This window comes from Moschus berezovskii, chromosome 5, assembly GCF_049115385.1.
Source record: "Moschus berezovskii isolate FMDL1 chromosome 5, NW_MosBer_1.0, whole genome shotgun sequence".
Lineage (NCBI taxonomy): Eukaryota > Metazoa > Chordata > Mammalia > Artiodactyla > Moschidae > Moschus > Moschus berezovskii.
This window is the reverse complement of record NC_142464.1, coordinates 102,503,071-102,521,823: the sequence shown is the minus strand read 5'-3', so window position 1 is coordinate 102,521,823 and position 18,753 is coordinate 102,503,071. Positions and strand designations below refer to the sequence as shown.

The window sequence follows — 18,753 nt, the reverse complement described above, 5'->3', positions numbered from 1 at the left end:
TTCACATCAAGCATTACTGCCCAATGTAAAACAAAACAAAAATTCCTTCCACCAATAGTAGAATATCCTTTAGAGGTATTAAGGTTACATAGCCTCTATTTTAACCTTCTTCACTAGGATATTGTACAGATGAGCGGAATAGAGGTCAGAAAAAGCACTCTGAATTCCTAAAAGAAGATACAGTCTACATTTGTAAAATATTTTCAGGATGAGACTGACATGTTTATTATTCATACATTCTAATGGCTGCCGGGGCTCTGGTAACTGGTTTCACTTTTCTAATTCATTGGCTTAAAAGTCATTAGCTCACGTGATGGACAGGTAAGCATAGCACCACAGGGGATGGAGGCATGGAAGCAGGGGGCGGGGGGCGGGGCGGGGAGGACAGTCACATGACCCCCAGCTTGTAGGCAGCATAAGAATTCTCAAGTTCTATGCTTAAGCCTAATTTATAAATTGAAATTCTGTTTTTCTTTGTCATGTTTTGGTATTCCAAACATCTAAAATCCTAGAAACACCCTTCAGTTGTGGGCCATGATGGTGCAACACACTGTACTAAGCTCCAAGCATGGCGATGGAAACCTCGATAGGAAAGGTGGCTGCTAGGGTTTCACTGAAGTCCTGTAACCATCTTAAAGATACCAAGAAGGAAGAACAGAAAACTTTCTGTGTCTGTCTAGACTTCACCTCTTCAGAAGTAAGCCTCATCTCCCAGGGCAATTGCAAGAGGGTGATAATTAGGATTAGCTTTAAAGTGGCTATCTGCCAACCTGATCTCATCATCAGCCTTCGCTTCCTCCCACCCATCTCATCCCATCTCATCCCACCATCACTGTTTTCAACAGCTGAAAATAATGAGACCAGAGACTGAGAAACCATCTGGCAAACCATATTAGATTCAGTTCTTCACCTTCACCAGGATCAATTGCAAATTGTAAGTGATCGCTGGTGAGAAAGTGACAAGTGATTTCTAAACTGTCCTCAGCACATCAATCTCTCTAGCTAATCATCAGTGACACTTCAATAGGTGCTGATATTTGGAATGAGAAGTTATAAAAAAATTATAAGTCTCCCAACCTGCCATCATGGGAAAGAGTCATTTTGCTTTTACAGAGAAAAGAGCTTCGAGTGAAATATCATCAAGTAATACATGGCTTTGAAAATATTTTTTGATTAGCATGGGCTAGCCCATTTGTATTTCCCTAAATGTGGTGGCCACCCTATTAGCAGTGTCCAAAACCTTTTACGTTGTACATGGATGAAATTGTATAAAATGGTTATGTATTAATTTTAATAAGTTGGAAAAAAATTTAATTCTACATTAAGTCCAGGATTTCACAAGTGCTATTTATTAGGAAGAAGTCATGATTTTAAAAAAAGTAAGTTGAATCACTAATCATTAGAGAAATACAAATCAAAACTACAATGAAGTATCACCTCACACTGGTCAGAATGGCCATCGATAAAAAAATCTACAAGCAATGAACATTGGAGAGGGTGTGGAGAAAAGGAAACCTCCCTACATTGTTGGTGGGAATGTAAATTGGTACAACCACTATGAAAACAGTATGGAGGTTCCTTAAAAAACTAAATACAGAACTACGACATGATCCAGCAATCTCATTACCGGGCATGCACCCTGAGAAAACTACAATTAGAAAAGATACACGCACCCCAATGTTCACTGCAGCATTATTGACAATAGCTAAGACATGGAAGCAACCTAAATGCCCATCAACAGAAGAATGGATAAAGAAGATATGGTATATGCACCACTGTGTGTACGTGGTATATGTGGTACATATACACAATGGAATAGTACTCACCCATAAAAAAGAATGAAACAATGCTATTTATGGACCTGATGGATGGACATGAATGGACCTGACCTAGAGATTGCCACACTGAGAAAAGTAAGTCAGACAGAAAAAGACAAATATATGAGATCACTTATACATGGAATCTTAAATAATGGTACTGCTGCTGCTGCTGCTGCTAAGTCACTTCAGTCGTGTCCGACTCTGTGTGACCCCATAGACGGAAGCCCACCAGGCTCCCCCGTCCCTGGGATTCTCCAGGCAAGAACACTGGAGTGGGTTGCCATTTCCTTCTCCAATGTGTGAAAGTGAAAAGTGAAAGTGAAGTCGCTCAGTCGTGTCTGACCCTTAGCGACCCCATGGACTGCAGCCTACTAGGCTCCTCCATCCATGGGATTTTCTAGGCAAGAGTACTGGAGTGGCTTGCCATTGCCTTCTCCAAACAATGGTACAAATGAGCTTATTTACAAAATAGAAACAGTCACAGATGTAGAAAACTAATGGTTACCAAAGGGCAAAGGTGGGGGGGTATAAATTAGGAGATTAGAATTGAGATATACACACTACTGTACATAAAATAGATAACTAACTTGGACCTGTTGCATAGCACTGAGAACTCTGCTCAATACTCTGTAATGACTTACATGGGAAAAGAATTTAACAAAGAATTGAATATATGTATATGTATAACTGATTCATTTTGCTGTTCACCTGAAACTAACACATTATACATCTATACTCCATAAAAATTATTTTTTAAAAAAGTGGTGGTCGTGGTGCTTCAGTCGCTAAGTCATGTCTGACTCTTGCGATCCCATGGACTGTAGCCTGCCAAGCTCTTCTGTCCATGGGACTCTCCAGGCAAGAATACTGGAGTGAGTTGCCATTTCCTTCTCCATTTACAAAAGTAAGTTGATTCAAATAAAAGTATTCAGTAAGTAATAGGACAGGCACTCATGGATACAGCAAAAACACAGGGAGGAGCATGGGGATGACTTAAGCTGAGAACCACTGCTCTTTACTGGGTACCTACCTTCTAGGCCAAGGATTCCTATGATTACTAAAAGAGCGAGTTTCCTCATCCTGTTTCAGCTGGGCTAACAGATGGCTGAACTCATCTTTTTTTGATTCATTATAATAAGCTGCCTATAAGCTTCATATCACACGAGCTATTTTAAAAGAGCAGACAAGAACAGGGGTATACTTGATTCTTATGATCATGCTCAGGGAGGAAGCCAAAAAATCAGTGGACAGTAAGGTATTTTCATGGCAGCAAGTCAACACAAAGGTTCAGAAGTGTCCCTTTTGCAGAGAACATGGGGACAGTTCTTTTGGACCAAGGGTGCTCCAAAAAATATATATACCATCCCCCGAGTCTGAGTAATGTGTTCTTGTAATCTTTGAATGTCTTAAAAGAACCTCCATAATAGGTTCTAAATAAATGTTTGAATACATAAATAACTACCTGCATCTTAAATTCATAAACATGGCAAAATAACATCATTGTTATAACTTTACATCTAGGTGCAAGGAAACTGTAGCTTTAGGAATGAGGCCTACCTTGGGCACGGTCCTCATGTGAAACAGTATATTTTGGAAGGAATGTCCATCATTGGCCTGCAAGACTGTGATGTCGGAAGTGCTATCTGAGCCATCATGAACATACTGGAGAAGGCCCCTTGAGAGCTCGTCCAGACGAAACTGATAGACAGGGGCCGCGGGGGACGGGAGCGTTTGGAGCAACTGGCCGTGCAGCGGAGGATCAAGCACTTCGACCACCACGTCCTGTGGGTTGTCATCATCTCTGATGTCAAGCAGCTGGGTGGTGACGCTTCTTCTCTCTCCTCTGTTGATACGGAGGACCTCGTTCCTCAGGACATAGGGGGCCTGTGGAGTTGAAGGAAAGGAGGAGGAGAAGCACCATTAGCAGGAAAAGAGAGGACAATCCAGTGGACCAGAAGACAGTTGTGTGCTGCCTGGTTGCTCTTTCTGTGCTTTTTAAGGAAATCTAGGGCTTCCCTGGTGGCTCAGAGGTTAAAGCGTCTGCCTCCAATGTGGGAGACCTGGGTTCAATCCCTGGGTCGGGAAGATCCCCTGGAGAAGGAAATGGTAACCCACTCCAGTATTCTTGCCTGGAGAATCCCATGGACGGAGAAGCCTGGTAGGCTACAGTCCATGGGGTCGCAAAGAGTCGGACACGACTGAGCGACTGAACGGAACGGAACGGAGATGCTCCTGCCAAATGCCGAACTCTTGCATCGTCAAAGCATTTGTTAGAGGTGCAGTCAATCATAGTAAGCACTGCAAAGGAGGTTACTTCACACCTCTGGTTCTGGAGGTTTCTCAAGCCACTGTCTTCATTAACACAATATCCCCTGCATTGTAACTGAAACCAGTGTCAGGGAACTCAGTTGCTTCATTCAAGAGACTATAATTCAAAAAGATACAGGTACCCCTATGTTTATAACAGCACTTTTCACAATAGCCCAAATATGGAAACAACCTAAATGACCATCAACAAATGCATGGGTAAAGAAGATGTGTACATAAAAGTTAGAGAAAGACAAATATCGTACAATGCTACTTACATGTGGGATCTAAAATACTGCACAAATGAACCTATCTACAAAAGACTCACAGACAGAGATCTGACTTGTGGTTGCCAAGAGAAGGGGGAAGGGGAGGGAAGGACTAGGAATTTGGAGTTAGCACATGCAAATTATTACATTTAGAATGGATTAATAAAAAGGTCTTACTGTATACCTCAGGGAACTATATCCAATCTCTCAGGAAAAACCATAAAGGAAGAAAAAGTTTTAAAAATAATGTGACCATGCATGCGTGCTTAACCTTGTCCGATTCTTTGCAACCCCACGGACTGTAGCCCACCAGCCTCATCTTGTCCATGGGATTTTCCAGGCAAGAATACTGGAGTGGGTTGCCATTTCCTTCTCCAGGGGATCTTCCCGACCCAGGGATCGAACCCATGTCTCCTGTGTCTCCTGCATTGATAGGCAGGTTCTTTACCTGCTTAGCCACCTGGGAAGCTCAAAAAGAATGTATATATGTGTAAAATTGAATCACTTTTCTGAGCAGAGATTTGCACCACATTGTAAATCGATTATGCTTCAGTAAAAAAAAGAGAAAGGGAGACTAGCAAGAGGTATGGAATTTTGGCATTTGTGTTGGGAATTGTGTATTTCACTCCAGGCTATGTTGCAGCATGTTGACTTGAAGTAAGATACTTCACTGTGAATTCCTGCTATTCTGGTCTTTCTCAGTAATTTTCTTCAAGCCGTCACATCCATATTTTGAAGGGACCCACCCCAACTCAGGTTATAAAACCTGATAAGATCATGGTCTGTGTAAGGCAACCACCTGGCTCATCCACGTGGCAAATTTTAATGTGTTTTCCTTAAGATTATCAGGTTTCCACCCACCAACTTCAGTAAGCAGATAAAATGTTCTTTCAAGAGATAAAACTTAATGAACCACAACAGAAAAAAAAAAACAAAAAACTCACCAAAAAAAGAAAAAAAGGCAAGAAGCCAAAGAAAACATTATCTTAGCTTTTTATATCATTTGAAATTGAACCATCTAGGACTTTTTCAGCACACTACCTTCTTGACTCCAAATGGCTTTCTTTTAAAAATACCTGCCCTGGCCTCCTGCAAATTTCAATATCTATTAATTTCTAACTAATGCATCTCTATAATAATCACATAATATGAAATGAGAAGATAGCTACTCCTCAGGATTCCTGAGTGAGATTTCAAAAGCTGCAATCTTATACATGGGAATGAGTGACCCCTCAGAGTCCGAAAGAGGAGAGGTCAAAGGTGATGTCAAAAATCTATAAATGAAAAAGATCAAATTAACTCACATAAGAAAATTTCAAGGAGGTTCAAAATCATCTTGAAATATCACAGAAATGTAAAGAAACAAAAATAAGTTAAAATTAATTTCTTAAATTCCATTTTTAAAGAGTTAAAATGATAAAAGCTTCTTATGTAATAAATTACTGTGTACTCAATTGGGTTGGGGAACACAAACAAAGAACAGAGAACCATGCAACCTGGCATCTCAGATTACAAAGTCACTTACCAAAACCTACCCAAGTCTTTTATTCACCTAATTAGAGTAACTACATCAGCACAAACAAAAAGAACAAAACAGAACATCTGACCTTAAATACTGAGAAACATCTAAGTCAGTAAATCTTGAGACAGAGATCACATTTTTGTTTAATTAAAACAAAATTTACACTCTTAGCCCAACCTGGAGGTCAAATTAATTTAAGATTAATTTCTAATCATTCTGCAACTTCAGTCATCACTGAAGTGAGAATGCCATTAAGAATCGCTGAGCTTGGCTGTGAATATCATTTGGCAGTCACTTCTGGTTCAAGTCTGTGGTCTTTTCACTTTCGAGCCAAAAATATAAAAATAACAGTTTTAAAAACAATGATCTCATATCTTTCCTTGATCCTACCGAGATCTACTATTTAGGTAGTTCGAGATACCTCAGTCTCTCTCTGTTCACAACATCAGAATATATTGATCTTCCTCCTGTCTTTGCACATTTCAGCTTTTCAATTCTCCAAGCCCTGGGACTCAGAGCACATAAGTACAACTTAACAGAGAAGAGCGATGAGACCAGAAGGGCCATCACACTGAACTTTATAGTATCTACCAGGATTTCCTCTGACTTATGTTAGCCTGATGACCACACTGGACCCTCATTTAAGCAGATCCTTAATAAGGCTTAATAAAGCTCCCAGGGCCTCTCTGGTAGCTCGGCTGGTAAAGAATTGGCCTGCAATGCAGGAGATCCTGGCTTGATTCCTGGGTGGGGAAGATCCCCTGGAGAAAGGATAGGCTACCCATTCCAGTGTTCTTGGGCTTCCCTGGTGGCTCAGATGGTAAAGAATCCATCTGCAGTGCAGGAGACCTGGGTTTGATCCCTGTTGTTGAGAAGATCCCCTAGAAGAGGGCGTGGCAACCCAATCCAGTATTCTTGCCTGAAGCATCCCATGGACAGAGGAGCCTGCAGGGTTACAGTCCATGTGGTCGCAAAGAGTTGGGCATGACTGAGCAACTAAGTGTGAGGTCCTCTAACTCCTGCAAACTGAGCTACATGCAGTTCGGCTACATGATAGGCAAAAGAGGCCAGCATAATTCCATATCCTGGAGAGAGAAAGATTTAGACAAAACAAACTTATCCACCTAGGGATATGAAAGTCTTAACAACTGGTACAGCTTCAAATCATTGTGAAGGGCTGGTATCAGATTCAGTATTGAAAAGTAAGGTACAGTTTAATAGTCAAGAACACAGATTGTGTAACCAGATTCACTGGGCACAGATCTTGGCTCTCTGTTAGCTACATCACCATAGGTAAGTTACTGGACCGCCCTGGGACGTAGTTTTCTGGCCTGTGAATTGGGGCTTATAATACCTTACAGGGCTAGCATGAGAATTACATGAACAACAGAAGAGCATTATATGTGTAGCAGTAATTATTATTGTTACAACCCACAAGTACTAAAAAAATTACTCCAGTGGCATTTCAAGAGGAAACTAAGGAACAATTAATTCAGCTCAATCATTTTTGCTAAAACTACAGAAAATCTGAATTTGTATTTGAGAATGAGTTGTTGTTGTAGTTTAGTCACTAAGTTGTGTGCGACTCTTTTGCAACCCCAGGCTCCTCTGTTCACGTAATTTCCCAGGCAAGAATACTGAAGTGGGTTGCCATTTCCTTCTCCAGGGGATATTCCCAACCCAGGGATCGAACCTGCATCTCCTGCAGTGGCAGGCAGATTCTTTACCACTAAGCAACCTGGGAAGCCCATCAGTAGGCATGTGAAATTATTAACTGTATGGCGTTTTCTTACCTGTGTTGAAAATGCTTGTATGTTGATCAGCTGTGGCTCAGAGAAGAACTGCTGGTCACTAATTTTCAGAGAAAAGTAACCTTTCCTGAAAGAAGCCCCCAAGAAAAGAATGAGACAATATAAACATTAAATTGGTCTTTAGAAAGACAAAGGTTAAAAATATCTTCAGGTTATGTGCATATATGAATTTGGATCAAACCACTACAATAATACACTACTCATGCCACAACTAGAAAGGAGCCCATAAAGATTAATATAGTGAGATGCAGGTAAAAGCACTTTATATTCATCTATCTCATTATAATAATGTTTCTTTTTCTTTTTTTGGATTTTTATAAGTAGACTATACAAAAGGTTGAAAAATGAGTTGTTAGGCCAGGACTAGTTAGTGGTATACTGAAGGTTAATGATCAAGCTGGAGAATGGAAAGGAATCTTTCACAGTCTTTGACTAGTTCTCAGTGACTCCCTCGTCCCTGTGAATTCTCTTTCCAACCACTGCCCAATTCACGTGAGTGGACCCCATTAACAATTTTGCAGCGTTTATATTACATGACTCTATGCCCACCCCTCCCTCTAGCCGCATGCATATTCACTGTGGCCTGGACTAGGGAAGGATGACTGATTCCAGCTTCCCTGGAAATTTGGAACTGGCCTGAGAGCCTCATTTGACGAAGGCGGAACCACAGTCTACCATGTTGATGAGAAAGTGGAGCAAGTTGGTCTCCAGGAGAGAGGTGAATGTGGCCTTCCAGCAAAGCCACTGAGAGGAAAGGTGGAACTGAGTCCTGCTTCCCATTTCCCATTCTATCTCCTGGGCTTGCCCTAGAAGCCCAATGGTCCCTGATGTGTCTGAGATCTGAGCCATACCTGCAATGTTATAACAAGTCTTAAAATTTTGCTTAATCTAGTTCAAGTTGACTCTCATTACTTGTAATCAAAGAGTCCTAATTAATAGAATAAAATAAGACTCACTCTTTGCTGCGGTTTTTATTTCCTATAAAAGAGTGTTGTTTTAGCCGCTTCAAAGACTACTAGGAGGAAAGGTAGGAGTTACCCATCTTCAAAGCCAAAGCAAGTTCAGAGCTCACTTTGTGCTGGTAGGATGTATGATTAACACATTATGGGAGTTTTGAATTCTGGCCTACTATAGGAACGATTATTTTAAAGGTTCTTGAAAAGGCATTCACGGAAATGACTAGTGAAATATGAAATAATGTGGATGGATCTCAAAAGCATTGTGGCAAAAGCCAGAACCAAAAGATTACATGCTGTGTGAGTCCATTCACATGACATTTCAGAAAGGGCAAGACAACAAGAATGAAAAACAGACCAGCATTTGCCAGGCACTGTGGGGAAGGGAGTGCTTGTAAAAATAAGATGGGGACAGGGTGACAAGACTGTTTCATATCTTGCTTGAGGTCTCAAGACTGCAAGACTATATATATATTTGTTAACACGCATAGAACAGTATAGTTTAAAATGAGGGATTTTATTAGGTGCAAATCATACCTCAATAAACTGGATTTTTTAAAAAAAGGAATTCTTGTCTTTCCTCTCACTCCACCCTTCCTTTCATTTTTGGTTCCATTCAAATCCTATCCCTCTCCCCTCCTACTTCCAGACTTCAAGAGAATACAGGTGACGAAGCAGCCCACTGGGGAAAAATGATTTTGGTGGCCCTTAGATTCTAATAACTGTGTTCAGTCTCTCTGCAATGCCAGCTAATTGGGGTCATTAGGACGATATTTCCAAGCCATCTCACACTCCATAGAGGGATTCCAGCCCAAAGGAAGCCAATCCTAAAGAATCCTAGTGGGCATGTTCATGAGGAAAACAACCATAAGCCCATGCGGCAGGTAGCCCCTTTAGCTTCTGTATCATCCAGAAACTTAGATAATTTCCTTTTTCTGTGAGTTCCTACTAATCTTGTTTTACTATTCCTCTCATTCTCTTAAAAAATTTTTTTAGATAAGAAATCCAATGCTAATATGAGTGCTAAAAAGTAAAAAGAGTACTGAAAGAAATCACTGTAAAATAGTTGCCACTCTTTGTACTGTTTAAGGGTGCAAAGCTGACCCTGGAAAGAAATCGATGATAAGGGATTAAAGAGATTAAACAGAGGAGAGGCTTAACTTTGGTTGTCTACGGATCTTTATATACTTCACACACTTTTCACAAGTGATTCTGAGACATATGACTACAGGTATGGAGCTGTGCATGTGTGTCTGTGTATGTGTGATGCAAACACTGAAGAACTATACTTGAAAGAAAATGAATGGAGAAGACAGAACTCAAAGGGATTCTATGGCATCAGACACCAGAGTTTTAAGCTCCGTGTCTGGAGCAATACTTTCCTATAACAATGAACTTTTGCCTCTGGAGGATGGAAGCACATCTGTTATCCCCTCCTTCTACTAAGGAGGCAGAAATCATTGAGTTTGAAAGCATGGTGTGTGGAATCAGAAAGGCTTAGGTTGGAGCCTCGGCTCTGTACTCATAGGCTGTGAAGCCTGGACAAGATTACATATATGCTCAAGGCCTCAGTTTTCCTATCTGTAGCCTGGGAACATAAATATACATAATTCACATCAAGTGCACAACACAATGGTGGGGTCATAGTGAGCAACTACTAGTGGTCCTTACATCTATAAGATGGGTCTTTTGAGGTTACCAACATCACTGGCTCTGAACTGCAAGAGGGAACATGTGAATTACTTTTTTCCCCACTTGTCAGATCTTAAACATTTTTTAAAATTCTCAAATTTAGTGGTAATAGTAGAAAATATTTACTGCTTCCTTTATCACTGTTTCACAGGGTTCAACTCCCTATCTACATATAGAGTCCACTTTGAAATAGGCTGTACTAATGAAGCAGAGCAAAGGATAATCCAAGAAGCTGATCTTTGGGGTGCATCCCCTGATTTCTAGATTTGCTCTGTTAATTATACTGCTCAATTTGCTCGGGTAAGTGTTAACACTCAGCTGCATTCCTGAAGCATATGTCAGCTGGGTGGAGGAAGACAGCCAGAACTGTGTTAGGCATCAGAAGAAAACTGGATCAGGCTTTAAAATTAACCACAATTAGTCCCAGAAAGTGGATAATAACAAGTTAACCGTGACTCTTCATTTCCTTCCAACTCTGAAATTCTAGGAACCACACAATGCCAAAAAGTATGCACCCCATCCTCTAGACACGCCCTCCACTCCTGGCAGAGAACCCTAATGCTGAAGTAGCAGCTGCATCTGGGTATAGAAGCGATTTTGTTCCTCCCGGGCCAAAAAAACTGGGTAATTGTACTAGGAACTTTCCCGTCACATCAGAGAATTACCCACAATTATGTGATAAAATGAAAATGCCTCTAACAGAGGCACTCTCTCTGAGCAATTACAGCGAAATGATGACAGGCAGCTGAAAGCGGCACTTGCAGAGTATTGATCTCCCCCAGAAGAGGAGGGAGGGCTCTGAGGGGCAGAGGGTAGGGAGCACAGAGAACTGACGGGAAGGAGACAGGAGGAAAACAACACAACACTGGCTCACCTGGGCTTTTCTCTGCTGTGCACAAAACGCACTTTTTTCTCCCTCACATCTTTCCAACTGAAGTGGCCAGCCTTGTCGAGCTGAACCTCTTTTCCATTCCTTGAGAGCATGAGCTGACCATTGGTGGGGGTGCTCACCACGTGGAACAGTAGGTCTTCAACCCTGCCACCCTGGTCTTGAACATTCAGGAGGGAAAAATCCAGTGGCTTCATTGAACCAATCGCAAGCGTGAGGGAACCATTCACATGAAGACTAGGGGTGTGCATTTTGCCTGGAAAATGTACGAATCCAAAGGTCAGGCTAGGTACAGTCACTAATTAGGTTATTATTATTTTTTTTTAAAGAAATATACGTGTAATGGTCATTCAGAACTACAAAGATGGGGCTTCCCTGGTGGCTTAGTGCAATGCAGGTGACACAGGAGACGTGGGTTCGTTGGTTCGATCCCTAGGTCGGGAAGATCCCCAGGAGAAAGGAATGGCTACCCACACCAGTATTCTTGCCTGGAGAATTCCATGGACAAAGGAGCCTGGCAGGCTACAGCCCATGGGGTTGCAAAGAGTCAGACATGACAGAAGGGTAATGTTGATTCAGAACTGATTCATACAAAGATGAAACTCTAGACTACTGTATTCCGTAAGCCTCCTTCTAATCCAGTGGTTCTCATCCTAGATGTGCATGAGAATAACATAGGGTGTCAGTGTTAAACTATAAAACTCCTAGAAGAATATACAGGAGAAAATCTTTGTGATCTTAAATTAGGCATTGCTTTCTTACATATGACACAAAAAGCACAAGTGACAGAATAAAAAAATAGATACAGCAGACACCATTAATACTAAATATACTTGTGCTTCAAAGGACATTAGCAGGAAAGTGAAAAGAGAATCCACAGAATAGGAGAAAACATTTGCAAATCACATATCTGAAAAGGGATTTGTATCTCCTCTGTATTCAGGATATACATAAAGAATTCTTACAACTCAATAAATGACAAATAAACTAATTTTAAAATAGGCAGTGAATGGACATTTCTCCTAAGAAGATATACGAAAAGGTCAATAAGCACATGAAAAGGTGCTCAACGTTATCAGTCATCAGGGAAATTTGAATTAAAATCACAAGTTATCATCATCTCACACCCATTTCAGGAAGCACAATAAAGTGTTCCTGAGGGTGTAGAGAAACTAGAAATCTCGTATATTGCTGGTGGGATGGAAAATGGTAAGCCACTTGGGAAGACAGTCTGGCGATTCCTCAAGCAATTAAACACAGAGCTACCACATGATCCAGCAATTCTGCTCCTAGGCATATACCCAAGAGTACTGAAAGCACAGAAAGTGAAAGTCCCTCAGTCATGTCTGACTCTTTGCGACACCATGGACTATACACACAGTCCATGGAATTCTCCAGGACAGAATACTGGTGGCCTTTCCCTTCTCCAGCAGATCTTCCCAACCCAGGGACTGAATCTAGGTCTCCTGCATTGCAGCCAGATTCTTTACCAGCTGAGCCACAAGGGAAGCCCAAGAGTAGCTTACAGTGGGTAGCCTATCCCTACTCCAACAGATCTTCCCGACCCAGGAATTGAACCAGGGTCTCCTGCATTGCAGGCAGATTCTTTACCAACTGAGCTATCAGTGAAGCCCATTGAAAGCACATGTCCATACAAAAACTGTAACACCAATGTTCATAGCAGAGGTATTCACAAAAAACAAAAGTGAAAACAACTGAAACAATTAAGCATCAATTGAATGAATAAACAAAATGTGGTATATGCATACAATGGGGTATTCAGTTCAGTTCAGTCGATCGGTCGTGTCCGACTCTTTGCGACACCATGAATCACAGCACGCCAGGCCTCCCTGACTATCACTAACTCCTGGAGTTCACTCAAACTCATGTCCACAGAGTCGGTGATGCCATCCAGCCATCTCATTCTCTGTCGTCCCCTTCTCCTCCTGCCCCCAATCTCTCCCAGCATCAGTCTTTTCCAGTGAGTCAACTAGTCGCATGAGGTGGCCAAAGTATTGCAGTTTCAGCTTTAGCATCAGTCCTTCCAATGAACATCCAGGATTGATCTCCTTTAGAATGGACTGGTTGGATCTCCTTGCAGTCCAAGGGACTCTCAAGAGTCTTCTCCAGCACCACAGTTCAAAAGCATCAATTCTTCGGCAATCAGCTTTCTTCACAGTCCACCTCTCAGCATAAAAAGAAATGAGGTACTGATATGTGTTCTAATACAGAGGAACCTTGAAAATACTATGCCAGGGGAAAGAAGCCAGATGTAAAAGGCCACATATTGTATGCTTCCATTTATGTTAACTATTTAGGGCAGGCAATTCCATAGAGACAGGAAGCACTGTGGTTTCTGTGTTTAGCAGGAGCTAAGGCAATGGGTCAGTAGAGAGAGATTACTAATGGTTACGGGATTTCTTTTTAGGATGATTAAAATGACCTAGACTTAGACGGTGATGATGGTTGTGTAGCATTGTGGATATACTAAAACCTCATTGTATACTTTCAAGGGTAAGTTCTATGGTATGTGGATTATATCTCAATAATAACAAAAAAGAATCACAGAGATTTTTTAAAACAATATTGCTACTTAGGCTCCACCACCAGAGATTCTAAATTAGATGTTCTGGGGTGGGGCCTTGGTCATTTTATAAGCTCCACAGGTAATCCTAATTGGTTGCCACATTGGAGAACACAGTCCTCTCTTAACACATCTATCATATCTGACCATCAGACCCACTAAGGGCAAGAGGAGAGGCAAGTGCCGGATACCATTTGCAGGAACAGCACCAGTTAACCTACAGTGAAGTAGGATTATTAGTGGCTTACATTCAGAATTCAAGTGACATATACACACGTTACTTTAAAAATTTACGATCTCTGTCCATAGGAAACATATGATGGATGAGTTAGGATTTCTGACCTTGATGTGGAATTCATCCCGTCTCCTCCAAGTTGTTTTGCCTGAGCTTTAATTGGCAGTGCTTCCTTTTACAAGTAGGACAGACAAGGCAGTTTAGGAATGCCAAGTTTCAGGGGAACTACTTCTAATGTAAGATTACTCTAATGAAAGTCGAATCATTTGCACAAGTTGACTTGTATTACATCCCAAGTGGGGTAAGCTGACTCTCAAGTACTTAGGGCTTCAGAAGGATCCCAATAAAATAAGTCAAAGATATTTTTTTCCCATGGGAAGTCTTAATATCATAGGAGGTCAGAAATACAGTGATGAAAAATATGATTGACTGCAGGTGATAAAACATGATTCATGTTATTGATGAAGGACACTCAAAAGCCAAGAAATGCTCAGAACTCCCAATCTTCATTCACCTGTAAAAATTTGGGGGTCCAAAATTAAGCCTGAATTTAAATTTTATTCTCTTTGTTGTTTAAGATAAAATGTCCACTGATGTGTTAGACAAGACTAGTTCCATTTCTTAAACATATTACCTAATTCTTAATGGCACACAGAGTGGCTTGAAATCCATCTACTTCCAATATGTGAGCCTAATGGGGCAGGCTCCTAATTAGGCACCATTCACTATTTACCATTTATCTCCAGCGTGCACAAAGAATACATCATTGCACCTAGCCATAATCAGTTCTACATGTTGATAAAAATATAATAAATTATATCTATTAATATAAACACATATATAAAACGTTCTATAACATGGCTGTAGTTCAGGGACATAAGTAAGTTTTATGTCAAATTTCTGATCTGATAGTTGTGACTTTTAAAGTGCAAATTACTTCTTTTTCCCTTCCAAAGATCTTAGAAGTTGAACTCTCCCAATTTTTCATTGTCTGTAAATAAGTCCCTTACAGCAGCACCTAGGGTTTTCCCAGAATGGGAAGCCTGCATTTTACATCACATGGGCCAACTGTATCTGCAAATTCAGCCTCTGCGTGGAGAAATTACAGGTGATTTCACCAGACCATTGGGGGAGAAGCACTTACCAGCACATGTCTCATTAGAAGAGTGGGCGGAGAAGCCAGGAACACAGTTGAAAAGACAAAGACCGCTCTTCAGAAAGAAGCCCTCGTCACAGAGGTGACACCAGTCTCTGTGGCTGCACCGCAAGCACCCCTTAGGGCAGGCTATCAAAGACAAGACACATCAAATCAGGCAGGACGAAGGCACAGGCACTCAGCGAGGGCCACCAGTGACAAAGAAATGAAGAGTGAAAGCACAGCAACATAGGACCCCTAGCTGTAGCAGAAGAGAGTTCTGACCATTTCCTATAGAATTTCATAGACAGCTGGTCTACCCCAGAAGGGCAGTGAACAGGGAGGAGCACCTTTGCTTTACACACTATGACCTGAGCATGTTGCACATAAATAGGTTATTTAAAAAGTTAACCATACTGACTTGTAAGGGAGGTAGTTTCTAGGGATTAAGAGCATAAATCCTGCTGGGGTATCATTCCTCTTTTCTACTACTTAACAGCTGTTGAATTCAGGCAAGTTGTTTTAACAGCCTGTGCTGTAATAATTTTCTCGTCTTGAAAATGGAGATAATATTGATAATAGCACCTAATGCACTAATTGTTGGTTGGATTACAGGTGCTCAACATAATGAGAAGTGACCAGAATAGTATTGGGCACACAAAAGTCAAAAGTACCACTATCATGGCTTTCCTTATTTTTATTATTATTTTAAATATATGGGGAAAGCAAGCTTTCTAAAAAGACCATAGATTATTTCTTTGAAATAAGTCAATTATCTTCTATAAATCAACTGTCTACTGCTTATTGTTCTGCTTCCTCAGTTGAGCTGTTAAAAAAGTCTTGAATCAGAAAAGCTGAGTTTAATATATGATTTTATGTTGTACTGGTTAATTCTTAAGCCTCTTTTTTTTTCCACTTGTAAAACAGGATTCACAGTGTCTGCCATATTCTACCAAGTGATTGTGAATGTTAAATGAGATAATGCAGATGAAGGAAATTTGGGAAAACGTAAAATGCCATGCCTGGGTAAAGGCATTATCATTAAATGTCAATTATCCTTTAAAGTATGGGTTTCCCAGGAGGCTCAGTGGTAAAGAATTCATCTGCGAATGCAGGAGACGCAGGTTTCATACCTGCGTTGGGAAGATTCCCTGGAGAAGGAAATGGCAAGCCACTACAGTATTCTTGTCTGGAGAACCCAATGGACAGAGGAGCCTGGTGAGCTACAGTCGATGGGGTCGCAAACAGTCGGATACAATAACAACACGGTACCAAGTTTTGATAGAAATGATGAGAACAAACTGAGGAAGCTCTTGTGAATAAATTAATGGACAAGGAGATTAAGACTTTGGGTTTAACTTCAGTTTAATATAAAAGTTCAATGTATCTCACTAAAATGTTCCCCAAATTTCTATTCTTCAAGCATATAATAGCAATAACAAGGTCAATGGGTAATTTAGTGTACACGTTGAAAACCCTGGCCCCACGTTAATAGGGCTGACCTACTCTTAATGGACACCTCACCTTAGTTCAATATAAGCTTTCTATTCCATGAAATATTGGCTTTGTTTCTATGCAGACCTTTAGGGACAACATTGATTTGTGCAAAAGAATTATTGGTCTACACTTCCACATTCTATTTAGCCAGCCATTGGCAGGGGTGCACAAGAAGCCATCAATTACTTTAGGCCAAACTCCCTGGGTTTTCATTCTGCTCCTAATTCAGATTCTCCCTGGCTACCTGAGAATCAACACACCTGACTTCCTGCCTTCCTTGATGTCTTCACTTCTTTTAGAGAATGCAGCTGTCTCCAACTCACCTGTGCATTTGTGGTTAGCGTGGTCTGCAAAGAAACCCTTCCCGCATTCCTGGACACACTGGGCTTCCAAGAGGAGAAATGGCTCTTCACAGCGGGTGCACTCACGGGGACCTTGGCACTGAAGACAGTGGCTCTCACAGCCTGAAAGACACAAGTCAAGTTGACAGGAGTGTGTATGGCTTTCCAAGCAGCTCCTGGCCCTCATGGTGAGGCCAGGCAACCTAGTGGGCCAGGCAGCAGACTGGGAGTCAGGAAGCCAGGCTTCTGATTGTGACTGCTGTGCTGACTAACTGGGTGACTTAGCACTAGTTACTGCACTTCTCTGAGGCTCACTGTTCTCTCCTGTAAAATGGAAAGAACACGCTGCTCCACCCAGCTCTCTGGATAAAGCGCAAATTACACAATGAAAAATACTCTGCAAACTATAAATTGACAGATATTTTCCAGCAATCATGTATGGATGTGAGAGGTGGACCATTAAGAAGGTTGAGTGCCAAAGAATTGATGCTTTCCAATTGTGGTGCTGGAAAAGACTCTTGAGAATCCCTTGTATAGCAAGGAGATCAAACCAGTCAATCCTAAAGGAAATCAACCCTGAATATTCATTGGAAGGAGTGATGCTGAAGCTGAAGTTCCAATACTCTGGCCATCTGATGTGAAGAGCTGACTCATTAGAAAAGACCCTGATGCTGGGAAAGCCTGAGGGCAAGGGGAGAAGGGAGCAACAAAAGATGAGACGGTTGGATGACGGCTGGACTCAATGGACATGAGTTTGAACAAACTCCAGGAGATAGTGAAGGGCAAGGGAGCCTCGTGTGCTGTAGTTCATGGGGTCGCAAAGAGTCGGACATGACTTAGAAACTGAAGAACAACAAGCTAGTATCATTATTACTCTCTAGTTCTTGGCTCTCTGCACTGTTTCTCTGAAATGCCAGTCTTTCCTGAGTGGCCTGGTCAGTTATCAGAGTATCATCCAAGGATGCTCCCAGGAAGGCTGCCTGTGCACTTCGGGTGGCATTTAAGGATGTGAAGATTTTATGGTGCTAAATTAAGGCTGAAGCAGGTACTGGACCAGAGTAAGGGGATAGTTAGATATTTATGGTATTTGGGGGCTTGTGGGAGGCAGATGGTGGAATAATACAGTCCTTTAATGTGCTCAGATGACCAGAGCACACTGACCCCTCTATCTGGAGCACAGCAATGTTCAATTTTTAAGGAAATCCAAAACTAATGGTCAAAACATACCTGTTTTTGTGGCCATATACCCCTAAGATTCCCATGTGGACTTTGAAATTATCAAACGTTGTGTTAGAGCATGGGCTTCCAAGGTGGAACTAGTGGTAAAGAACCCCCCTGCCAATGCAGGAGACATAAGAGGCACTGGTGAGATCCCTGGGTTGCGAAGACCTCCTAGAGGAGAAAAGAGCAACCCACTCCAGTATTCTTTCCTGGAGAATCCCGTGGACAGAGGAACCTGGCAGGGATGGGATCACAAAGAGTCGGACACGACCGAAGCAACTTAGCACATAAGTTGGGGCATGGGAGAAGGAAAGAGGGGACATTTTCATTATAACAAAGAAAAGCTCTTAAGAAAGAAACTAGAAATCAGATAAAAAGCCATAAAGGAAACTTTCCATGGACTCCTTCTCAGAACAGTGGCAATCAGAAGAGATGGAAGCTTGGCTGAGCACAGAGAAGGGCTGCAGATACTTA

The 18,753-nt window shown here is 41.5% G+C and overlaps 1 protein-coding gene across 2 annotated transcripts in view; it reads right to left on the bottom strand.

Annotated features, from left to right (window-relative positions):
- Window positions 1-18,753, bottom strand: part of FRAS1 (Fraser extracellular matrix complex subunit 1) — a 533,887-nt gene that overhangs the window by 160,040 nt on the left and 355,094 nt on the right. For both annotated transcript variants that reach the window (XM_055434121.2, XM_055434122.2), the window contains 5 exons: window positions 17,041-17,181; window positions 15,230-15,370; window positions 11,252-11,522; window positions 7,712-7,796; window positions 3,378-3,704 (listed from right to left, as the gene is read on the bottom strand). In XM_055434121.2, coding sequence (XP_055290096.2) covers window positions 3,378-3,704; window positions 7,712-7,796; window positions 11,252-11,522; window positions 15,230-15,370; window positions 17,041-17,181 — 965 coding nt within the window. The remainder of the gene's footprint in view (window positions 1-3,377; window positions 3,705-7,711; window positions 7,797-11,251; window positions 11,523-15,229; window positions 15,371-17,040; window positions 17,182-18,753) is intronic.